The 19,663-nt window shown below is 32.3% G+C and overlaps 1 protein-coding gene across 4 annotated transcripts in view; it reads left to right on the top strand.

Moving 5' to 3' along the window:
- The window catches only part of Pclo (piccolo presynaptic cytomatrix protein), a 295,748-nt gene that overhangs the window by 213,157 nt on the left and 62,928 nt on the right, over positions 1-19,663 (top strand). For 3 of the 4 annotated variants that reach the window (XM_069996365.1, XM_069996364.1, XM_069996366.1), the window contains exons 14-19: positions 1,480-1,530; positions 5,855-5,979; positions 8,578-8,604; positions 13,949-14,042; positions 15,137-15,208; positions 18,625-18,805. In XM_069996365.1, the coding sequence (XP_069852466.1) occupies positions 1,480-1,530; positions 5,855-5,979; positions 8,578-8,604; positions 13,949-14,042; positions 15,137-15,208; positions 18,625-18,805 (550 nt within the window). Of the gene's footprint in view, positions 1-1,479; positions 1,531-5,854; positions 5,980-8,577; positions 8,605-13,948; positions 14,043-15,136; positions 15,209-18,624; positions 18,806-19,663 lie in introns of those variants that run through there. The other variant, XM_069996367.1, reaches the window with a different exon arrangement.

Genomic DNA, 19,663 nt, shown 5'->3' with positions numbered 1-19,663 from the left:
AACATCAAGAAATTATTCTTTCTTCTACCTCCAATAGTCGTAAAACCATTTGTATCTTTAAATATTGAAAATTCATAGAATATTTAAAATTACCTCTTCAGAAAGAGGTTGGACTTTCTTTGTTGAGTTATGCACTACATGAGAATTAAGAATCTTTTTTTATTTTCTCTATTCCCTTAAGTCCATCATTCAATGTTTTCCACAATAATAGCACACTTGAGAATCTTTTGCACTGTAACTGTACAAACTAGATTTATTGTAATATGTGAACTTTCTAGGTAAAATGAAAACAGTTAAATTGGAAAAACATTAAGAAATTTGTGATCTTCAGTAATTCTGATCTTTGCCAAGAATTTGGACCTATGGAGTTCTAGATTATTTTGTTAAAGCAAGAAACCTAGTACTCTACGGTCTAAAAGAGCAGATGCAAGCCATCTGTGGCCAATTCCACTTGAGTTATGTTGTAGAGTGAAACATAGGACTTAATATGAGATATAAGAGAAAATATATTTCATTACAATTTCCATATTTATGTCATGGTAAATGGTATTATTTGGGATGAATTGCATTATGTAAAATATGTTATTAAAATTAGTTTCAATGTTTATTTTTAGCATGACTACTAGAATATTTAAAATTACCTCAGTGGTTTGCAGTATAATCTATTGAACAATATAATCTATTGAGCAATATAATCTAGTGAACAGTGTATAGAGATTAATGTATTGACAGTAACATTAAAATGCATATATATGTTCAATTCTTCAGTGGAAAATTATAATCATTAAGTGTCAGTATTCTTGAGAAGAGAATATCATCTGTACATCTTTTCCCCCTCATTATATGCAACATTTAGCAGATAGAGTTCCTTGAAACATTTTTCCTAAAAGAATAAACAAATGAAATTTATAATTTTGACCCATCAATATAGTAAGCATTAAAGCCTAAGTATCAGGATTGTAACCTATCTAAATATTTCACATATTTTCAACATAATTTAGAGAATTTTACTTTTTTTATTTATTAGGTATGTAATTAACTAAATGTTAAATCATATAGCACAATAATAAACTAAAGCTATTTTTAAAAAATTATAATGAGAGTAATTACATATTTACATATTTAGAACATACCTATTAAACATTTTATCTTCTTATTTTATGCTTTTGATTGAAATTGCTAACAGTTGCCAGTTACAGTGTAATCTTTTGAGTTCAGTGTATACTGGGTAATGATCAACTGAGAGTCCTTAGAGTATCTAACCATCATTTATTCTTGAAAATTTAAAAATCCTCTCTTTTAAAGATTTTGTGAGATATATTGTTTTTAGTTACACTTGCCTTATTGTCCCCTAGAACCCAGAACTTTTTCTTTTTTAACAGCAGTGACCAGGTAGAAATTAATTGCAAAAAATTTTGAAATGAAAAGTTCTTTGAATAGTTAACCTACTAATGTAATGTATGGTCTCTACTGTTACAGCCTACAGATGCCACAAAGGTTGTCTCTCATCCAATTACGGGAGAAATTCAGGTATTTGTACAGTGTCAACAATTTACCTTTTCTTATGGCTGTGTTTGTTACTGGTCTTTCAAATTGTAAACAAACTATTAAAATCTATCGTATTATTACACACCAAACTATAAAGGGAAATGCAATTTTGTAGCCTGATATATTAATATAAATACAGGTAGCAGGAAATCCAACCATAGCTGTGGCATTTTATACTTTGAAATGTCCTTGATGTGTTAGCAGGGCCAGAATGTTTTGTGCTTCAAGTGCTGAGTACTTATTGAAGTATTTTGGAACAAAGTAGATGGTATCTAATACTTTCCTTTCTTTTTTTCTTTTCATGAGTTACTACTGTGACTTTAGATACATAGAGAAATAGATAGACAGATAGATCTTAATGTGGGTATAACTTATGGAGGAGATGGGGAAAAACAAGTCATTTAAGGATTCAGGTGGACCTGTTGCAACAATGAGAAGTACAAATTGTCATGTCAAAAAGGAGCTTTACAATGTCGGTGGGGGAGGAGCGGGGAGGGGGGGGAGGGAGGAAGGATTGGGTGAGGGGGAGGCTGGGAAGGGAGGTGAAGGGTAAACAAAGGAGGAGGCTGCAATGCTTGTTAAGAAATGTATGCATTATCCTGCCCATGTAATTGTAACCCCTCTGTACAGTATGTTCACAAATAAAATAAAATTTAAAAAAAAAAAACACTAGAAAAATGGTGCTTTAGGTAATAATAACAAGTCAATTAGGGTAAATAGAAACTGCCACCTAGAAAGAAAGAACACAATGTAAACAATCTAGTTGAAGATAGTATCAGATAAGGTAAACAATCTTAGCTATATGCCCAACACAATCTAGAGAAAACATTCACAAACAACTTCTCCAAGGATAATAGAGTTATTAACTCATTTAAAGAGTTTACAAAAAGGAATGTGTATTCTGGAAGAATATATACAAGGAAAAGTATTCACAGAGAAAAAGAATAAGATAATTTTTGAGAGAGAGATTGAAACTGAATTGAGAGAATCTTAGTTACAAAAATAGAGATATTAGATCTAACGTAATACAAAATGATGACTGAAAATTTTGGATAAGAGAAAGTCTAATAGAAAAAAATTGTAATAAAACCTAATATGACAGTAGCCTACAAGGAAAGATTATAAAGGGGAGGACACAAAGACCAAAACATCATTGAAAGTGATTAATTACCTGGGTGCGTACTGATGAAAGCAGAGGTGGTATGCAGGTGAGCAAATGGAGAAGCACAGAATGTGAGCATATTACCAAGAAGGAACTGTTATGTTAGTACTCAGCCTGATTACCAGCGTCCACATCTGGCTGTTACTGCTGTTCCCCACGTACAGGAAGCATTGCTACCAGACCTGTCTTTTGTCATTTCACAAGCAACAAAGGAAACATTAAACTCCCTTATTCTGTTTTATTTTTAGACGGGGCATTATTTTAGTTTTTTTTTTTAAATATTTTGTATTATCAGTAAGTAATTGTACAGAGGAGTTGCCATTCACCAAAGCAGTTTATGAATAGAGTGCATCTTGATCAATGCCACCCCTTTCAACATTCTCACTCACCACTCCCAAACCTCCTCTTCCTTCACTTCTGTTAATTTTTAGGCTAATGAATTCTCTATCATTTGACAAAGCAGTTTATATATACAATTCATCTTGATCTGTGTCACCCCTTCAACATCTTCACGTCACGTCCACCTACCCCTCCTCTTAGTCTTATCCTTTCTGTGGTATATACAATAAATTCTTGCTTGCATTCTCCTCCCCCCCTTATCCCTCCATTCATCTACCCCTCTCCCCTTGGCCCTACCCTCTCCCCTCCAAGTACCCATTTCCTGGTACTTATTTTGTTGGGCTTTGACTTAGTCTTTCTAAAGAATTACACTATATGAGATGTTCATACAATCTCTTATACTTTAGTTAATTCATTTATAACTGCTTTTATACCACCTGGTATGTTTATTTACAGATCTGTAGGCACATTCTAGCTCCCCCACATGAGGGAAGCCATGCAACCTCTTTATTTTGGGTCTGGCTTACTTCACTTAACAGTGTTTTCTACGTGTTTCCATTTCTTTGTTCTTTTGGTTGGTGGTTATGTTGCTGCTGTTTACACTTTTATTTTCTTTGTCTCTCCCTTGACCAGTTAGGTGTCTTGCTGAAGTTGAGATTTACCCTCACACTATTCTTCTTAACCCTGGAGATATTATTCTAATATTTTTAGCCCAGCTTTATTGGTAATGAAGCCACCCCTCGATCTGCTCGCAATTGGAATGTAGTGATTAAGGACTGCTGGGAACAGGCATGGTATTCTCTTTCAGAACTAAGCCCTGGGCCACTCCAGATGTTCTCTAAGTCCATTCAGAGCAAATGTCGGCGAGCATTCTCAGTGTAGAGTGCAAGTTTGTATTTCAGTTAAAAAAAAAAAGACTTTGTGCTTCAGCATTTGAACTGGAAATCTAAGACCAAAGAGAAGAAAATATAATGAAAGAGTTCTCCTTAAGAGAAAATATAGAAGCTGCTGCAGATATCCGTGACATTAATTGTGATGTATTTCCTAATCTGTATTTCAGTTCCCTTTTGAACCATAGGGATCTAAACCTCCACTCCTCATCTTCGTTTAGGGTTCTTTGCTTTGTTGCTCACAATGCTCTTATCATAGTGAAAGATCAACTATATGCTTTTCTGAATTTTCGATGATTAAGTCAGGTAATTAAAGATTCATTTTCTGCCAGGAAACATCACCAGGTTAAAATTATGTGAAATGAAACTTAAGCAAAGGTTTGACTCACCTGTGCTATCCTATTTTTAATATATACACAGATTCTAAAAAATATGGTAGTATTTTTATTTATGGAATTCTCCTTTAAAATAGAGATATTTCTGTTTCCATTATTTGATAACTACACTTTTAAAGTAACCATCCAGAAGAACTATAACTTATTCTATATGATATGGAAACAACCTTTCAATTAAAAAAAATAGGCAAATTATGAAGGACCCTATCCTGTAGCTCAGTGGTAGAGCCTGGAGTGTAGCATGCACTAAGCTCGTAGCACTGCAATAGGCACCAACAAGTAAAAATAGGCAAATTAGTTAACATCATTGTTTTGCATTATTCTGATTTCTCAAATAGACAGACAGACAGATAGGTGTATATTTGAAGAAAAATATATGTCCATTGTAAATCACTTTTCAATGACAAGTGTACAGCAGCCAATATGGACCTATGAAGTTTTTACAATAGAGCTGATACTGTTCACACACAGCATCTCAGGTTATCATGGAAAGTTTATATGTACCAGTTCTAGAAATGCTATTAATCACTTTCACCCACATAGATTAAGTAGCCAGATGTCATTCACATAGCCATGTAAAATGTCTAGCCTGGCTTAAATTTTGCAACGGCAAAGAGGAAATCAGCATGATAAAACTTTTACTAGACTACCCCCTGAAGATCTTGATAATGTCTCTTAAAGTACTGAAACTGCAATAAGTTATAGTGAAAAATAGCATCACTCTATTACATATAAATCAAACCAAAACCACTTGAACAGAACTCAAATTCAAAACTGAAATAAATTCCAATGACTGAGTAAAATAAATAAATAAATAAATAAATAAATAAACAGAACCTCTGAGACATGATTCTTCCTTCTTTCTCAGCTTCTAAAATTAAGAAGTAAGGTTATATGTCCCAAGTCCCATTCTGTAAGAAAAGTTGACATGGAAATAGAAGCTACGTACACAATTTAAAAAAATTCTTACTGTTTTAGCACTGACATATTTATCTTTATATAACTCTTCTATCTAACGCTACTTATTTAATGAACTCCAAATGACATTTTGTAATAAATGGTCCACTTATTTATTTTAAAATTGTGCTGTTTCTAATAAAGAACACTAGTGTCATGTGTAATTTTTCTATGAATAGAAATTCAATGTAAAAAGGTAATTATCATGTATGCTATGCTTTTCCTTATAAATAAACTTTAGATAGCCCAAGACTTTATACTATTTAAAAAATGAACAGCATATTTACTAGAAATGAAAATGTGCCTCAGGCTTCCCAATTAAATTTGACATTTCATTATTCTGTTAAATTACAAATAAAATGAAAAGGGATAAATGCTTCTTATAGGATTTAAAAAGAAACACTAATAAAATATTGAATGATGGGCTGGCATTATAGCTATGGGGTGGTGCACTAGCCTAGCAGGAGCTAGGCCTTCGATTTGATCTCCTGTCCCAAGAAAATGAATGATAATTCATGATATCTCTTTTTAAAGTTAATGACATTATTCTCTATCCTCTAAAGCTTCAAATCAACTATGATCTTGGAAATCTCATAATACATATTCTCCAAGCAAGAAACCTTGTTCCTCGAGACAACAATGGGTATTCTGACCCCTTTGTTAAAGTGTACCTTCTTCCTGGAAGAGGGTAAGTAAAGAAGCAATGTCTTCTATGTATTACAGCCCCTTGTTTAAATAATATACTAATAAAATGGAGAAAGCACTTACAACTGGAGAATTAAAGCATGTACACAAAATGTACACATATATAACTATTTATTTTTATTTATTTTACCTATTTTACCAATAGTGCAGTAATTAATTATAGAAACAGTCTCCAATTTCAAAGCCTCACCTTGAGTTTATTACCTTTACTTTAGTTTTCTCCCAGTCATGATTATTTATTCTCATTAGTAGATAAGGCAGTGTCTTCAAGGATTCTGGGAAGAGCAGTCATCATAATAAAAACAGACTCAATGAGAGCAAATCAGCATTTCCAATCTGGGAGCCAGTCCTGTGATGACTGGTCACTTGATGCAGTCTGTTAAGAAACTATGGAAGAATTTAAAGAATTAACTTATATTCCCCAATTCATTTGAAGAAAACAGTGTTCAGTTACTGACTATCTTTGTAGTGTATGTTTATGATCTATTACTTTGGTGTTCCTTCAGTGTATTCTTATGTATTGCTATTTATCAACATACTTTTCAATCAATGTTTAAAAAACACTAGTAAATAAGAATAGCGTTTAAAAGACTGACTTTGGTAAATAAATGGTAAATGTCTTTTGAATGTCTTGTTTTATGTGTAAATTATTGATGTAAAATATATACTCAGGACGTGAGATGTACCTTAGTAGTAGAGCATGTATTTTACATGCTTGGCACCAACTAAAATTAATAAATAATAAATTGCTCTTGGAGATTCCTAATTTTTGAATAAGTAATGTATATAATGTATGTTCTGGATAATTCATATTAAAGATGGTTTTAAAAATGAGGATTTGGCCTCCACAAATCATATAGTTATCTGACTAATTTATGCTAAATTAGCATAATGAAACAACAAGCAATCAAATAATGGAGATAAAATAAAAAGTAACCTAAATTGGTAATTTGGAGGTATTATTTTGTTGTTGTTTGTTTGTTTCCTTAATAAAAAGAGTGATTATTTAAATGTTGTTTTGGGGGTGTTGGGTGGGGAGAAGGTTCAGAAGCAGAGAGCACTATATGAACCATCACACACCCCAGCTCAGCAGCAGCTGTCATCAGTTGGGGCCAGTCATACTAGCCTCTACCTCATCAACTCCATCCGCCCACACTATTTTAAAGTACATCTCAGCTATTGTAACTGTTAGTGCCAATGTTTTTGTTTACATTTGTGTAAGATAAAGACTCAAATCTAGTCACACCATGTGTCGCCATAATAATTAAAAATTTTGCAAATGATTTCCTAATTCCTTTAATTTGGCTTCACACTGTTGTTCATATAGCTAGTTTGAAGCCTTAATTAACATACTTCCCATCCAAAGTAAATTCTTTTTAGATACACATGGTGCACTCACCTGAACTATTTTCTGGGTGACGTAACAACCCTCAACAAATTTAAAAGCATTGAAGCCATAGAAATTATGTTTCTCTGACTGTAATTGCTGTATTTGAGTAGGATCCAAATTAGTTATACAGTGCATTTAATTCTGTTCCTAAGCTATATTATCATCATGGACAGATCACCAATTTCACTGAAATTCAGTTTTCTTGCTGATATTGAGAGTGTTAATGTAGGCATATCATCATTTCTAGTTTGTCAGAGAAATCAAATCAAATCACACTCAGTGATTTGAAATTGTCAGGTACTATGTCAAATTGAGTATAAACTTTAATTTTATCCTCCCCAGTAATTCCATTTGGAACCGAGAATTATCGATACTGTTGTGCTAGCTTTAATTTATTAAACAGTTTCTCAAACCTTCACTAATTTTATGGAGATTATTCAAATAGTTCTATAGCCTCAGAGAATCTTGTCTTTCATAATAATTAAATTCTACATTTGCATAATTGTCTATAGAGTTTGTCTATGTCTTTTCAGATGAGTATTAAAAAAGGTAACAACAAGCCACATTTTATTTTGCTATCTACTTCAGTCATTAGACCTTTAGTGTTACTTAATAAAATATTGGGGAAGGGCGAATCACTGTCAAGTATTGTCCCTAACTTGTATTTTTAGTGAATGAATGGAAATAAAGCTTTATCATTTTTTATCCTCTAATGATATTCTGCAGTCTCATATTTTATACTGCATAAGAATATCTACCTTTTATTTATATGCAACATGTTTTCATGTTGCAAATGCTTGTAACCAGAACAGATGGGCAGGTAATATGAATAAGTCAGTTCATTGTGGAAAAAGTAACAGGAAATGGAGAGAGAATGTCTCACCTACACTGTCCTTGCAAAGTTTCTCCAATGATATATGAGTGAGATTTGCCTCAGTAACAGCTATTATGCTACTCCTATTCAATACTTAGTTCTTTCATTAAATTACTCTTAATAGATTATAATCGTAAGGTATTTTTTTCAATGTATTTCAAATGGTTTTTTCCTGCCTCATGTCATTTATACATTATGAAATAGCTGCTCTAAGTGTTAATATCGTATTTCTTTCCTTATTTCTGTTCCTAACATTTTTCTTCCTGTCTTTCCTACTTTCCTGTTGTCCCTCACTCTCACTCCTGGAATCAATGCAGTCAAGTCATGGTTGTCCAGAACGCCAGGTAGAGTTGATTCTCTTTCAGTGATTAGCAGTAGTGTTATGCCTAGAGTTATACTTGTTATATTTTTATGTACATTGATTCACACTTCATTGTTGTGGGTAATTTTTATTCTTCTGATCTGAGTATCTATTGAATTACTATTTCATAACTAGCTTTAGCAGATGTGTCTAATAAGACCCAGAAAAGTAGAAAATATAAGTGGCTAAACCTTAGCCACTCATGTGGTAATCAGAGATTAAGATTTGCTGGATCTTTTATATCATTCTGGAGTCACTTTTTAAAAGGAATTAACTGATATTTTAGATTTCCAGTACTACATTCTAGAAGTACACTCCAGAACTGCTTATTATAAAATATTGGCAGTCGCATAATTATTCTTGAGTGGTTCCAGTATTAAGAGCCTGTTTGCTAATAACTCATAGCATGTTGCACCATTACATTATCAACAAATAGTACTTCTAATACACAACCAGAAGCATTATTTAGCATGTCACTTATTGCATCATCATAAATTGAATGTGTTACTTGAGAAGGTGAATCATGTACCATCTGTAGCAATAGAGTAATAAGAATTTTAATTTCATCTAGATTATTAATGGTACATTTGTTTTTTCTGTGATTTTAAAATATGATATATTTATTAATCCCAACAAGCTGTTTCCCCAAAAGAGGATGCTTGTTCATTTTAAAGCATAAGAATGTGTCTCAAACAATAGAGTTAGTCATCACAGCCTTACCAGAACCTTTCAAGCCGTGTAATTGTAGCAAGAAGTGAAATTTGATGCTGATGAGTTTCTTAGTATGTCTTGTTCTCACATTGCAGAACACAATCCAGATCTTTTGGAATGATATATAAAATTAATCTTGTTTCAAAGACATAGTGTCATTTATATAACAGACATTGACTATCACACTTTTCAGAATTTTCGCTCCTTCATCTAGACACACCAAGAGATAATTATCAGAGTAATGGCTGTCTTCATTTAACTTACAGAAGAGCATGTTTTGTAAATATAAACAATAGTCGCATGCATTTTTAAGAAGTCTTTAAGAACTTCAGTTGGAATTTCAGCCCTGCCACTTACATTCTATGAGATATAATTTATACTATTTTCTATTCTGCTAATTAGGAATAACAGCAGCCTTTACAGAATTTTTATATATGTATATGAATAAATGAAGTAATAAGCCTAAAGTAACAACAATAACATCTGGCATATAACAAGCTCTTAATAAATACCATTTTGTTTCTGTATTATAGCTAGCACATGTATGATAATTTGCAGGTAACTGATAGTCTGTTATCACTGCAAAATAAGAAATACAATGTTTTTGGATCACTCTACTACACAAAATTATTTAATATTACTAAAAAGATAACGGCAGATTTTCTTCAGTAACATCATATAATGCATTATAATTAAAGTAATGAAAATCTTGTTAACTAAATTAATAGTTTCTTTTTTTCCATTTTCTTTTCTTATCCTTTGATCAATTTATTGTTGAGCTCTGAAAGGACAGTATCTGGCAAGCTGGGGTGAAAGAATAACAGGAAAGAGCTCAAATTGTCATGAACTTAGTGAACATTCTAGTGGATTAAGAAATGAAATGAGTGTATCTGAAGTGTCTCTTTCCAGTTTTGTCTCATCATACTTTGGGCAAAGTGCAATTCTCTTCACATTAATCAGATTTTTCTGTAATTGTAACTAGTTTTAGCTGTCATTATACTTGGAATCTCTTTCTAGCTACACTTTGTCTAAGCAGTCTTGTTAGCATATCAAACTATTTTTTACAGGACAAAAATTGTTTAGGTTGCAATCTGAAGACCAAAACTTATTTCAGTTGATTTTACAAGAAACTAAAGAAGCACAAGCAGATTTTAGGATAGAGATAATCACTATAGTCACCTCTATGAATTACCTTTTTGTTTTCCAATATTACTGTTTTGATGATTAGATATGGCCTAATTTTCATAATGTAATACCAGCAATGTGTTGTTCTCCCTTCACAAGGAAATGTAGTAGGCTTACTAGACAAGAAAAGAGAATGAATTCAATTTCTTCCTCTTCTTGAATTTATTCTCTTATCTGAATTTTGCTTGAGAGTTTCTATTTAGCATTGCCAATAACTCTGAGCGTCATTTGTCCCTACATATTAAGTGTGATAGTAAAAAACTTGTCTTATAGCAAAGCCATGAGGAGCAAATTATTTAACACATAAAATACACTTAGATCTCTGCCTAGGGGACAGAATTTAATACATTTACTTATTATTATATCAGTGTGCTTATTTTATATTTTTCATGCATGAATCAAATATATGATCATGTGTTATAGTAATTAAGCAAAGATTCTATGGTCTTTTCTCAAAATTTTCTCTATAATTTTTGCTTATTTATACAAAGAAAAGAATAACGTGCACATGAAACTTTTAAATAACCATTATTTTAATTATGCACAAGGAAAACATAGTGACTGGTAATTTTTTGTAAACATTTCATCACAGCAGACAATTTTAATATATGTTCATCCAGAACTTCCATGCAACTACATGAGTTTGTGTTTGCCATTTATTCTCATCTTTAACATGATACAGACTCAACATTTTGAAATCTGAAAAATAATTATACTGTTCCTGACTACATTATGAATTGTTAATTTTTTTCCTATGATCCATTACATGGATAACTATATCCAAAATAAGCTGCAACTATAACACTTGTGCTACTTACTATATGTTTCTCTTAACATACTTGCATTAGGGTAGCAGTGATTCTAAAGTACCAACCAAAATCTATACTTGCTAGTGGTGACATCAATTCCTCCTGTACTATCATCAAAAAAAAAAATTCTAAAAGTGAAACATAAAGGAATATATTTACCAAAATCATTTGGGCTTTGTTTTAAAATCTTCCAAGCCTACTGTAAATGTTTATGCTTGCTATTCAAGTTTTATCAAACCTTAGTATTTTATTGTATTTGTCCAATAGATTCTACCTAAAAGTGCATCTGGAGCCTTCTGTAATTACTTCTTTGTTCCCCTAAAATCACCACTGAATTAAATTTAATATTTTATACTCATGCTTATTAGTACACATTCTTATTTACATGTATGCTAAATAATTTTTATTATTTCACATAACTATAATAGTATCATACTACTCTCTACATTTATTTATTTATTTATTTACTTACTTACTTACTTGTTTTTATTTTTTGTCTGTCATGGGGCTTGAACTCTGGGCTTGGACGCTGTCCCTGTGCTCTTCAGCTCAAGGCAAGCGCTCTACCACTTAAGCCACAGTGCCACTTCCGGTTTTTGAGTGGTTTATTGAAGATAAGAGTAACACAGACTTTCCTGCCTGGACTGGCTTTGAACTGCGATCCTCAGATCTCAGCCTCCTGAGTAGCTAGGATTACAGGCGTGAGCCACCAGCACCCGGCTACATTTATTTTTTCATAAAATTATTTAGAAATCTATTTCTATATATGGAGATGTATTAAATTTAAACTGTTGTTTAGTATTCCATTGATTAACTATAGTGTAATGTATTCATTGTCTTATTGACTATTAAAAACAATATTGCAGTAAATATTCTTGAACAAAATTCTTGCTCATGGGTGGGAGAATTTTTGTAAGATAAAAATGGAATTAGTAGGATGGAATATTCTAGATATGTGAGACTAGAAATTTACACATCACTAGATACTGACAAAAAAAAGTGTGAGTGAAATTTATTATTTCTTTCCACAGTCCATAAATTTGTTTAAATTATTGTCTATACACTTCTCCTAGGGTATTTTGAAATTTATTTTGAGTGACAAAATTATAAAATTCTGCATTTATTTTTGAACAATCAAGTGCCTTAGTTAGAAGTAAGATGAGAACTTCTTGGCTTCTAATTGGATTCAGATGTTAGACAGAAGAGGTAAAATGAGGCATAAACTCTGTACCTCAATCTTGACTCCACATTAGGCTGACCTGACAGCCTTCAAAACTCTACTGCTCAAGACTTAGCACATTCAGACTCTCCTTGGGAGAGATCTATGAAGTCCTGACTTCCCCGACCCCAACAAATTTCACACAGCAAGTGATTCCACTGTGCAGTCATTGCTGAGAACTCTTCCCCTTGCGCCAGGTGGTTAAGAATAAAACAAGAGAGAAGAAAGAAGCTGGTCATGAATCTATGTTTATAAATGGATGGTAAATTGGAATTTTGCTTCCCAGGAGCTTTATGTAGAAAACATAAGAAAATTATTATCTGAGCAACAAACTTAGGCATTGCAACATATGACAGTGTGTATACCAAGTCAGGGTATACCAATAGTCAGTCTGAGTTTGTAGCTTGCGTTTATAATAGAATAGTAGGTCTATGGCTGGTGCTTTTAAGTAAGGGAAGTTTGTAAAGTCCAGAAACCTGAATGGACTTGAGACAAATCTGTTCCATCTTAGGGCTCTGATGCCCACCAGAGATAAAGTGTTATTTAGTAACTGAGATATGAACTGAGGTATAAAATACAGAAAAAATTAGTGAAAGAGAATGGCTGTGTCTGTGTGGGCAACATTTTCTAGTAACATGTCACGGTAACCTAAATCTATCCCCAACCACAATTGTAGATGTTCTGCTTAGACTTCCTTGGGATAGTTGTGGGATATGAGTTGTAATATGTAAATGGATCATTGCTAAGCAAGAATGAAAATGTCATGGATATACACAAATGCAGTTATATTGAATAAATTTTTTTAATTTGGTCCAATTTCATCATAATCTATTAGCATGAAAGAAAGATTTATAGTAAAAATTTTATAGCAACATTAAATACCATAGTTTACCAAGAGTATCCAAATACATTTTAACTGCTATTGATGGTGATAGAATGTCAGTTTTGGCAAGAACCATACATCATTTGTTTCAGTACAACCATTAACTAATTTTTGTTTAGAAAAAAATTGATTGATAGACCATTTAGCTTTGCTGACATGTTTAGATGTGAACTATTGGGATGCTAAAGACCAAGTTACTATTTGTAGCATGGTACTATTTGTACCATTCAGTTAATATGACTAGCTACTATATTCAGGAAATAGTAATATTTCTAAAATTATAGTATGATTAAAATAACTAAAAGCATCTGCTGAAAAGGGCAAACAAAATATAAGGCATCCAACTTATGCAAATTGCTCTTGTGTGTTCAAGTTAAAATAAGGCTTAAAACATAAAATAATGATAAGATAATTACATAGTGATTTGAAAAAATCTCTAAAAAGTCTACATATCTACATGACTATGAAGTCATTAGGTGAGCTAAATAATCAAATTAACTCTTTACTTTCTGCCATTCAGTGCCGAGTACAAGAGAAGGACTAAATATGTCCAGAAAAGTCTGAATCCTGAATGGAATCAAACAGTAATTTATAAAAGCATTTCCATGGAACAGGTAAGTGATGGCTATTTCCTAAGTAACAGATTTGGACTAAAAATATAGTTATGACAAATGACCCATTTTGTCATTATTTACCATAAAATGTAAATACTTCCATAAAGTATATAGCATCTGAGAAAAAATGAAGTTCAAATATTATATGAAATAAAATGTATACATTTTGATGTATTTACTGCTCAAAATGGACAAGTAAGTGAATGTAAGAGAACTGGTCAATGACTATCCAATTAGTACTACATGCAATTTAAGTGTTAGTACATCAAAATTTATAAATATTTTGACATGCATAAGTAATGCAAAGGCACAAATAAGATTCAATGTGTTATTCATGAAATATTTTAAGACTCCTGTTAGTAGGCTAACTCCATAGAAGACAAAATAATGACTAGCATAAAAGATTATCATTACAAATTAATGACTCTAGGCAAAAATGGTATCAATGTACACTTGAAAATCTGAACTTCAGACCTTTGTATTCATAGCAGAAAAATAATTGGCAGTTCATAAAGTTAAATTCAGAGAAGAGAATAAAGTCAAACAAGAAGAAATCACATGTAAAACAATTTTCAAATAATTGGATCTTTAAAGTAAGGTCTTAATTTATCCACTGGAAGATGAGTATGATTATATGTTCAGACATAAAAATTACAATCTGGGTGTTTTAATGTAACATGTTAAATTCACTGACAGAAATAAGATATTGCTACCAGTATCATTGGATATCATTGAAAGAATAGGAAATCACCTAAAAAGCTTACATCTTCCATAATTATTTTACAATTTATGAATTTCTTATAAGAACCTATATTCTACTTTCTATTTTAAAAACTGGGTAGATGAGGAATATAGATAGGAAGTAAATAAAAATTACCAATTCTTAAAAAGTGCTTTTAATAATCAAACTGGATTAGAATACAAAGTAATTGTTTAAATTTTATGCAATATTTAGTATAAATAAACTTTGTATAGGTAAAAAATAGAAGTACATTTGTGTAAGTAGACAGGATTTAAATATGAAAGTAAATTGCAAATGCAATGAAAATTTATTATGGAAAATGGAGTTAATGTCAATTTTATTTGAACTATAGCTAAAGAAGAAAACCCTAGAGGTGACAGTTTGGGATTATGATAGATTTTCTTCAAATGACTTCCTTGGAGAGGTAAGCCCCAGATTGCATTTTCCTTCCATGCTGCCATTGTAAACCACCAAATAAAGCAAGATGCAAAGCATGTTTCTATTTATTTATACATCTATTTATTTATATTATTATCTTTAACTACTTTTACAAAGGAGTTGTCAGTTAACAAAGCAGTTTATAAATTCTATATATCATGATCAGTGTCACCCTTTTCAACATTCTTATCCATCCCTCTCCTCCCTACCCTCACACTTACTCTTCTTAATTTTGTAGAATATATATTGGATTCTTTACTGCATTCTTCCCTTCTTCTCCTCTCCAAAGTATATTTCTTTTTTTTTTAATTGTGAAAATAACGGACAGTGGGGTTACAATTACATGAGCAAGGTAATGAGTACATTTCTTATCAAGCATTGTTGCCTCCTCCTTTGTTTCCCCTTCCCATCCCTTTCCATCTCCCCCTCTCCACCGGCACCCACCGCGCCAAAGTTGTAAAGTTCATTTTTTGACATAACGTCTTGTACATCTCATTGTTGCAATGGGTCCACCTGTATCCCTATTTAAACAATTTGTTTATATCTAAAATACACCTGGAACTTAAAAAATTAAATCCCCCAAAAACAAATCTTCGAAGAAACAACTGCCCAATAAATAAGTGGGCTAAAGACTTAAAGAGAAACTTCTCTGAGAGGAAAGAAGGATGGCTAATAGAAACATGAAGAAATGCTCAACCTCTCTAGCCATAAAAGAAATGCAAATCAAAACAACATTGAGATACCACCTCACCCCAGTTAAAATGGCTAAAATCAAGAACTCTAATCACAACAGATGCTGGAGGGGATGTGGACAGAAGAGAACCTTACTGCATTGTTGGTAGGAATGTAAACTGGTTCAACCACTTGGGAAAGCAATATGGAGGTTCCTCAAAAGACTCCACATAGAGCTCCCCTATGACCCAGCAGTCCCACTTTTGGGCATTTACTCAAATGATCACAAAGAAGACTACACTAAAGCTACCAGAACGACAATGTTTATTGCAGCATTATTTGCCATAGCTAAGATATGGAACAACCCAGATGCCCCTCAGTAGATGAATGGATCAAGAAAATGTGGTATATATACACAATGGAATTCTATGCCTCCATCAGAAAGAATGACATTGCCCCATTTGCTAGGAAAGGAAAGACTTGGACAAAAATTATATTAAGTGAAGTAAACCACGCCCAAAGAAACATAGGTCCCATGGTTTCCCTTATTTGCAATAACTAGTATATGTCTGAGTCAAGCAGAAAAGGTCAGATAAGTTGATGTTAGGGGAATGAACCCCAAGATAAGTATTCAAATGTTTTTTTTTGTTTTTTTTCTTTCATGTAATTGTTTCTAACATATTTATAAGATGATTTCTTTGTTACTTTGTATGTCCCTCCCCCATGGTATAACCCCTGCTTTCACTGTATTTGATGTTGGTATAATTCGTGGAGGGGAAAGGAAAAAAAATTGTTTGACTAAGGATACAGGTGGACCCATTGCAACAATGAGATGTACAAGTCATTATGTCGAAAAATAAACTTTACAATTTTGGTGGGGGATGGGTGGAGGATCGGATAGGAGGAGGGGGGGAGCATGGGAAGGGATGGGAAGGGGAAACAAAGAGGGGGTAACGATGCTTGATAAGAAATGTACTCATTATCTTGCCCATGTAATTGTAACTCTTCTGTATGGTATTCTCATAATAAAAAAAAATTTTTAAAAATTTGTTTTTTACCTTCCCCTCCACTAATTACAGGGAAAACAGGGTTTCTTAAGTTTATAAAATAGTTATTTCTAAATAAGTCATTTTGCAATCAATATTTCCAGATTACTATTTGAATAGATGAACAGTGCCTTGAGAAATGGTTATTGGTCTACTTCTTGATATAATTTTTAATTAAGTTGTAAGATTGGATGTTAATTGTTTCAGTAGGAAAATATACAGTCTTGCTGTTAGCCCAAAGGATTTTTGAGCTAGTAAATTTATATTAGAAATAAGCTAGAGGAAGTGGCGCTGTAGCTCAAGTGGTAGAGCGCTCGCCTTGAGCTGAAGAGCTGAGGGTCAGCGCCCAGACCCAGAGTTCAAGCCCCACGACCGACAAAAAAAAAAAAAAGATAGAAATAAGCTAGATATGTACTAATAAAAATTTTGGTTTTTTACTTGCTAGTTGTCAATGCATACATCAATGTAACATTTTCACATCTCTAACTGGTAGTTAAATACCCTGAAATTTTTTCTCAAAGATTCCCAAAAGCAAAACTAAAAATAGGAAAATACAATTAAAACAATTTCATATATGAATTTGCAGTGTTCATCATTTTTGTTCATATAGGATGTCCTGAAACTGCATGTTTTATTTAGTGCTTTTTCCTTAGAGCAGAAATGTTAGCTATATGTTAAATTAAATTATGTCTCAGAAATGTAAATCTGCAAAATGCAATGTCCTTTCTTAATTTCATTGTATAGATGATCATTTAACCTTTTTATTATGGTCTATCCCTTCTGTCCTGCCTAACCCAGACTACTTAAGCACAACCTTCAAACTGCTTTCTTGTCATTAGGCTAGGCAAGATCATTCTAGGACATAGTGTTATATCTGATTTAATGTCTCATCTCAAAAACTGATTTACTTACAAAAATGTTCTAATTTGTTGTCTTTACATTCATTGTCCTGAAAATATATGTGTGTATACATGCACACAAATATGTAAAATCTAAGGTGCCAATAAATTTAAACTGCACCACTATGTACAACTAAGTTATCTGTGTGTTGTGCTATTAAATCTGCTTAGAGGAGGATAGCAGGGGAGCACAGAAATGGTAGGACAATGGATGAATAAATGCAACAGTAATACTCACTAGACAGTATGTTAAAAATGAACTACACAACTTGTATAGGGGGTTGGGTGGGAAAAACTGGGAGAAAGTGAAGGAAGGAATGACACTGTTCCACAATAACAACACATTTTTTGTTTAAAAATAGAGAAATAAGTAATTGCAAATCGTCTCTTCTTTGGAATCTTTTCATTTTTTCCTTCTTGTAACTAAAATTATACTTTAAATAAACTTCCAGGCAGGATTAGGACCAGGAGTTCATAGAACCAATACAGTTTTTTTCTGGAAATGATTTACTTATAACTCTACTGTCTTTCAAATCAAAGCCTTTATGCAGTTCCATTTAATCATTTAAGTGAGAAAAAGGAAAAAAAATGAGGAAAATAGTAAAATATCATCTATAATGCTAATACTATGCCTTTTGTACACATATACATATACATAGATACAAGATAAATGCATATGTATCTATCCATACATATTTATCTTTGAATAAATTTTGGATCACAGAAAATGTAATGGATGCATTGAACATAATTCATAAGTTTCATCAATTTGTTGTCTTTTTCAGGTATTGATTGATTTGTCTAGTACATCTCACCTTGATAACACTCCTAGGTGGTATCCGCTCAAGGAACAGACGGAGAGCATTGATCATGGCAAGTCCCATTCCAGTCAAAGTAGCCAGCAGTCCCCAAAGCCTTCTGTCATCAAAAGCCGAAGTCATGGTATCTTCCCTGACCCATCCAAGGGTAGGAATTATTTCAAGGAAAAAAAGCATTTTGTCTGTTTGTTCTCTCAGTATCTTCTTGACATGTGGGCCTCTATGTTGCTTAATTGATATAGGATAATACATATCTTACATTGTATATTGAAAAGTCAGATTCTATTGAAATATTAATATACTATCTAACAGAGTGATCTGGAATTTGAGAAATAGGCTTGTCTTTTTTCAGCATAGAATTAGGTATATCACCTTACAATCTTCAGTTTTCTGGTGCTATGTTTCAACCTGTTAAAACGACAGTATGAGCTGTATGAAACATTTCATCTTTTCTGTTTTGATAAATCAATGGTATGTTTTTAGAAAAAGTGAATTAATACATTTCATAAACAAAAATATTAAAGTCCCTTTTAATACATTGACTAAATATAATCATGCTGATCAAGTGAGTATGATGATTGAAGATATGATTTTTCATATGGTCTTACTTATAAATATAATTTCACATATTGCTTTTACTTATCACATCAAAAACTTTTTTGTTTATCATTAAAACTATTGGACTACTAAAATTCCCTTAACTCTTTCCTAAATATTGGCCCCAAATTAATTTTCAACTGTTGTTATTGTTATTTTAATCAACACTACCTTACACTGAGTTTGGCAATATGCAAACATTTCCATTTAAATTATTTTTAACTTTGGGAGGTTTATTTCCAACTGTTCTCTAATACAATATCAGTCCTCATTATAAATTGTTATTATTGCCCATATAGAATAAACATGTGCTATCTTACCTAGACATACTGAGCTATTTGTAAGTATTACACAGTTATACAATTTTTATACTGGACTTGAGTGATGCTTCTATGTCTCTGATGAACTT

The sequence above is a fragment of the Dipodomys merriami genome, unplaced genomic scaffold, assembly GCF_024711535.1.
Source record: "Dipodomys merriami isolate MVZ:Mamm:240054 unplaced genomic scaffold, mDipMer1.0.p SCAF_5, whole genome shotgun sequence".
Taxonomy (NCBI): domain Eukaryota; kingdom Metazoa; phylum Chordata; class Mammalia; order Rodentia; family Heteromyidae; genus Dipodomys; species Dipodomys merriami.
This window is presented reverse-complemented; position numbering and strand designations above follow the sequence as displayed.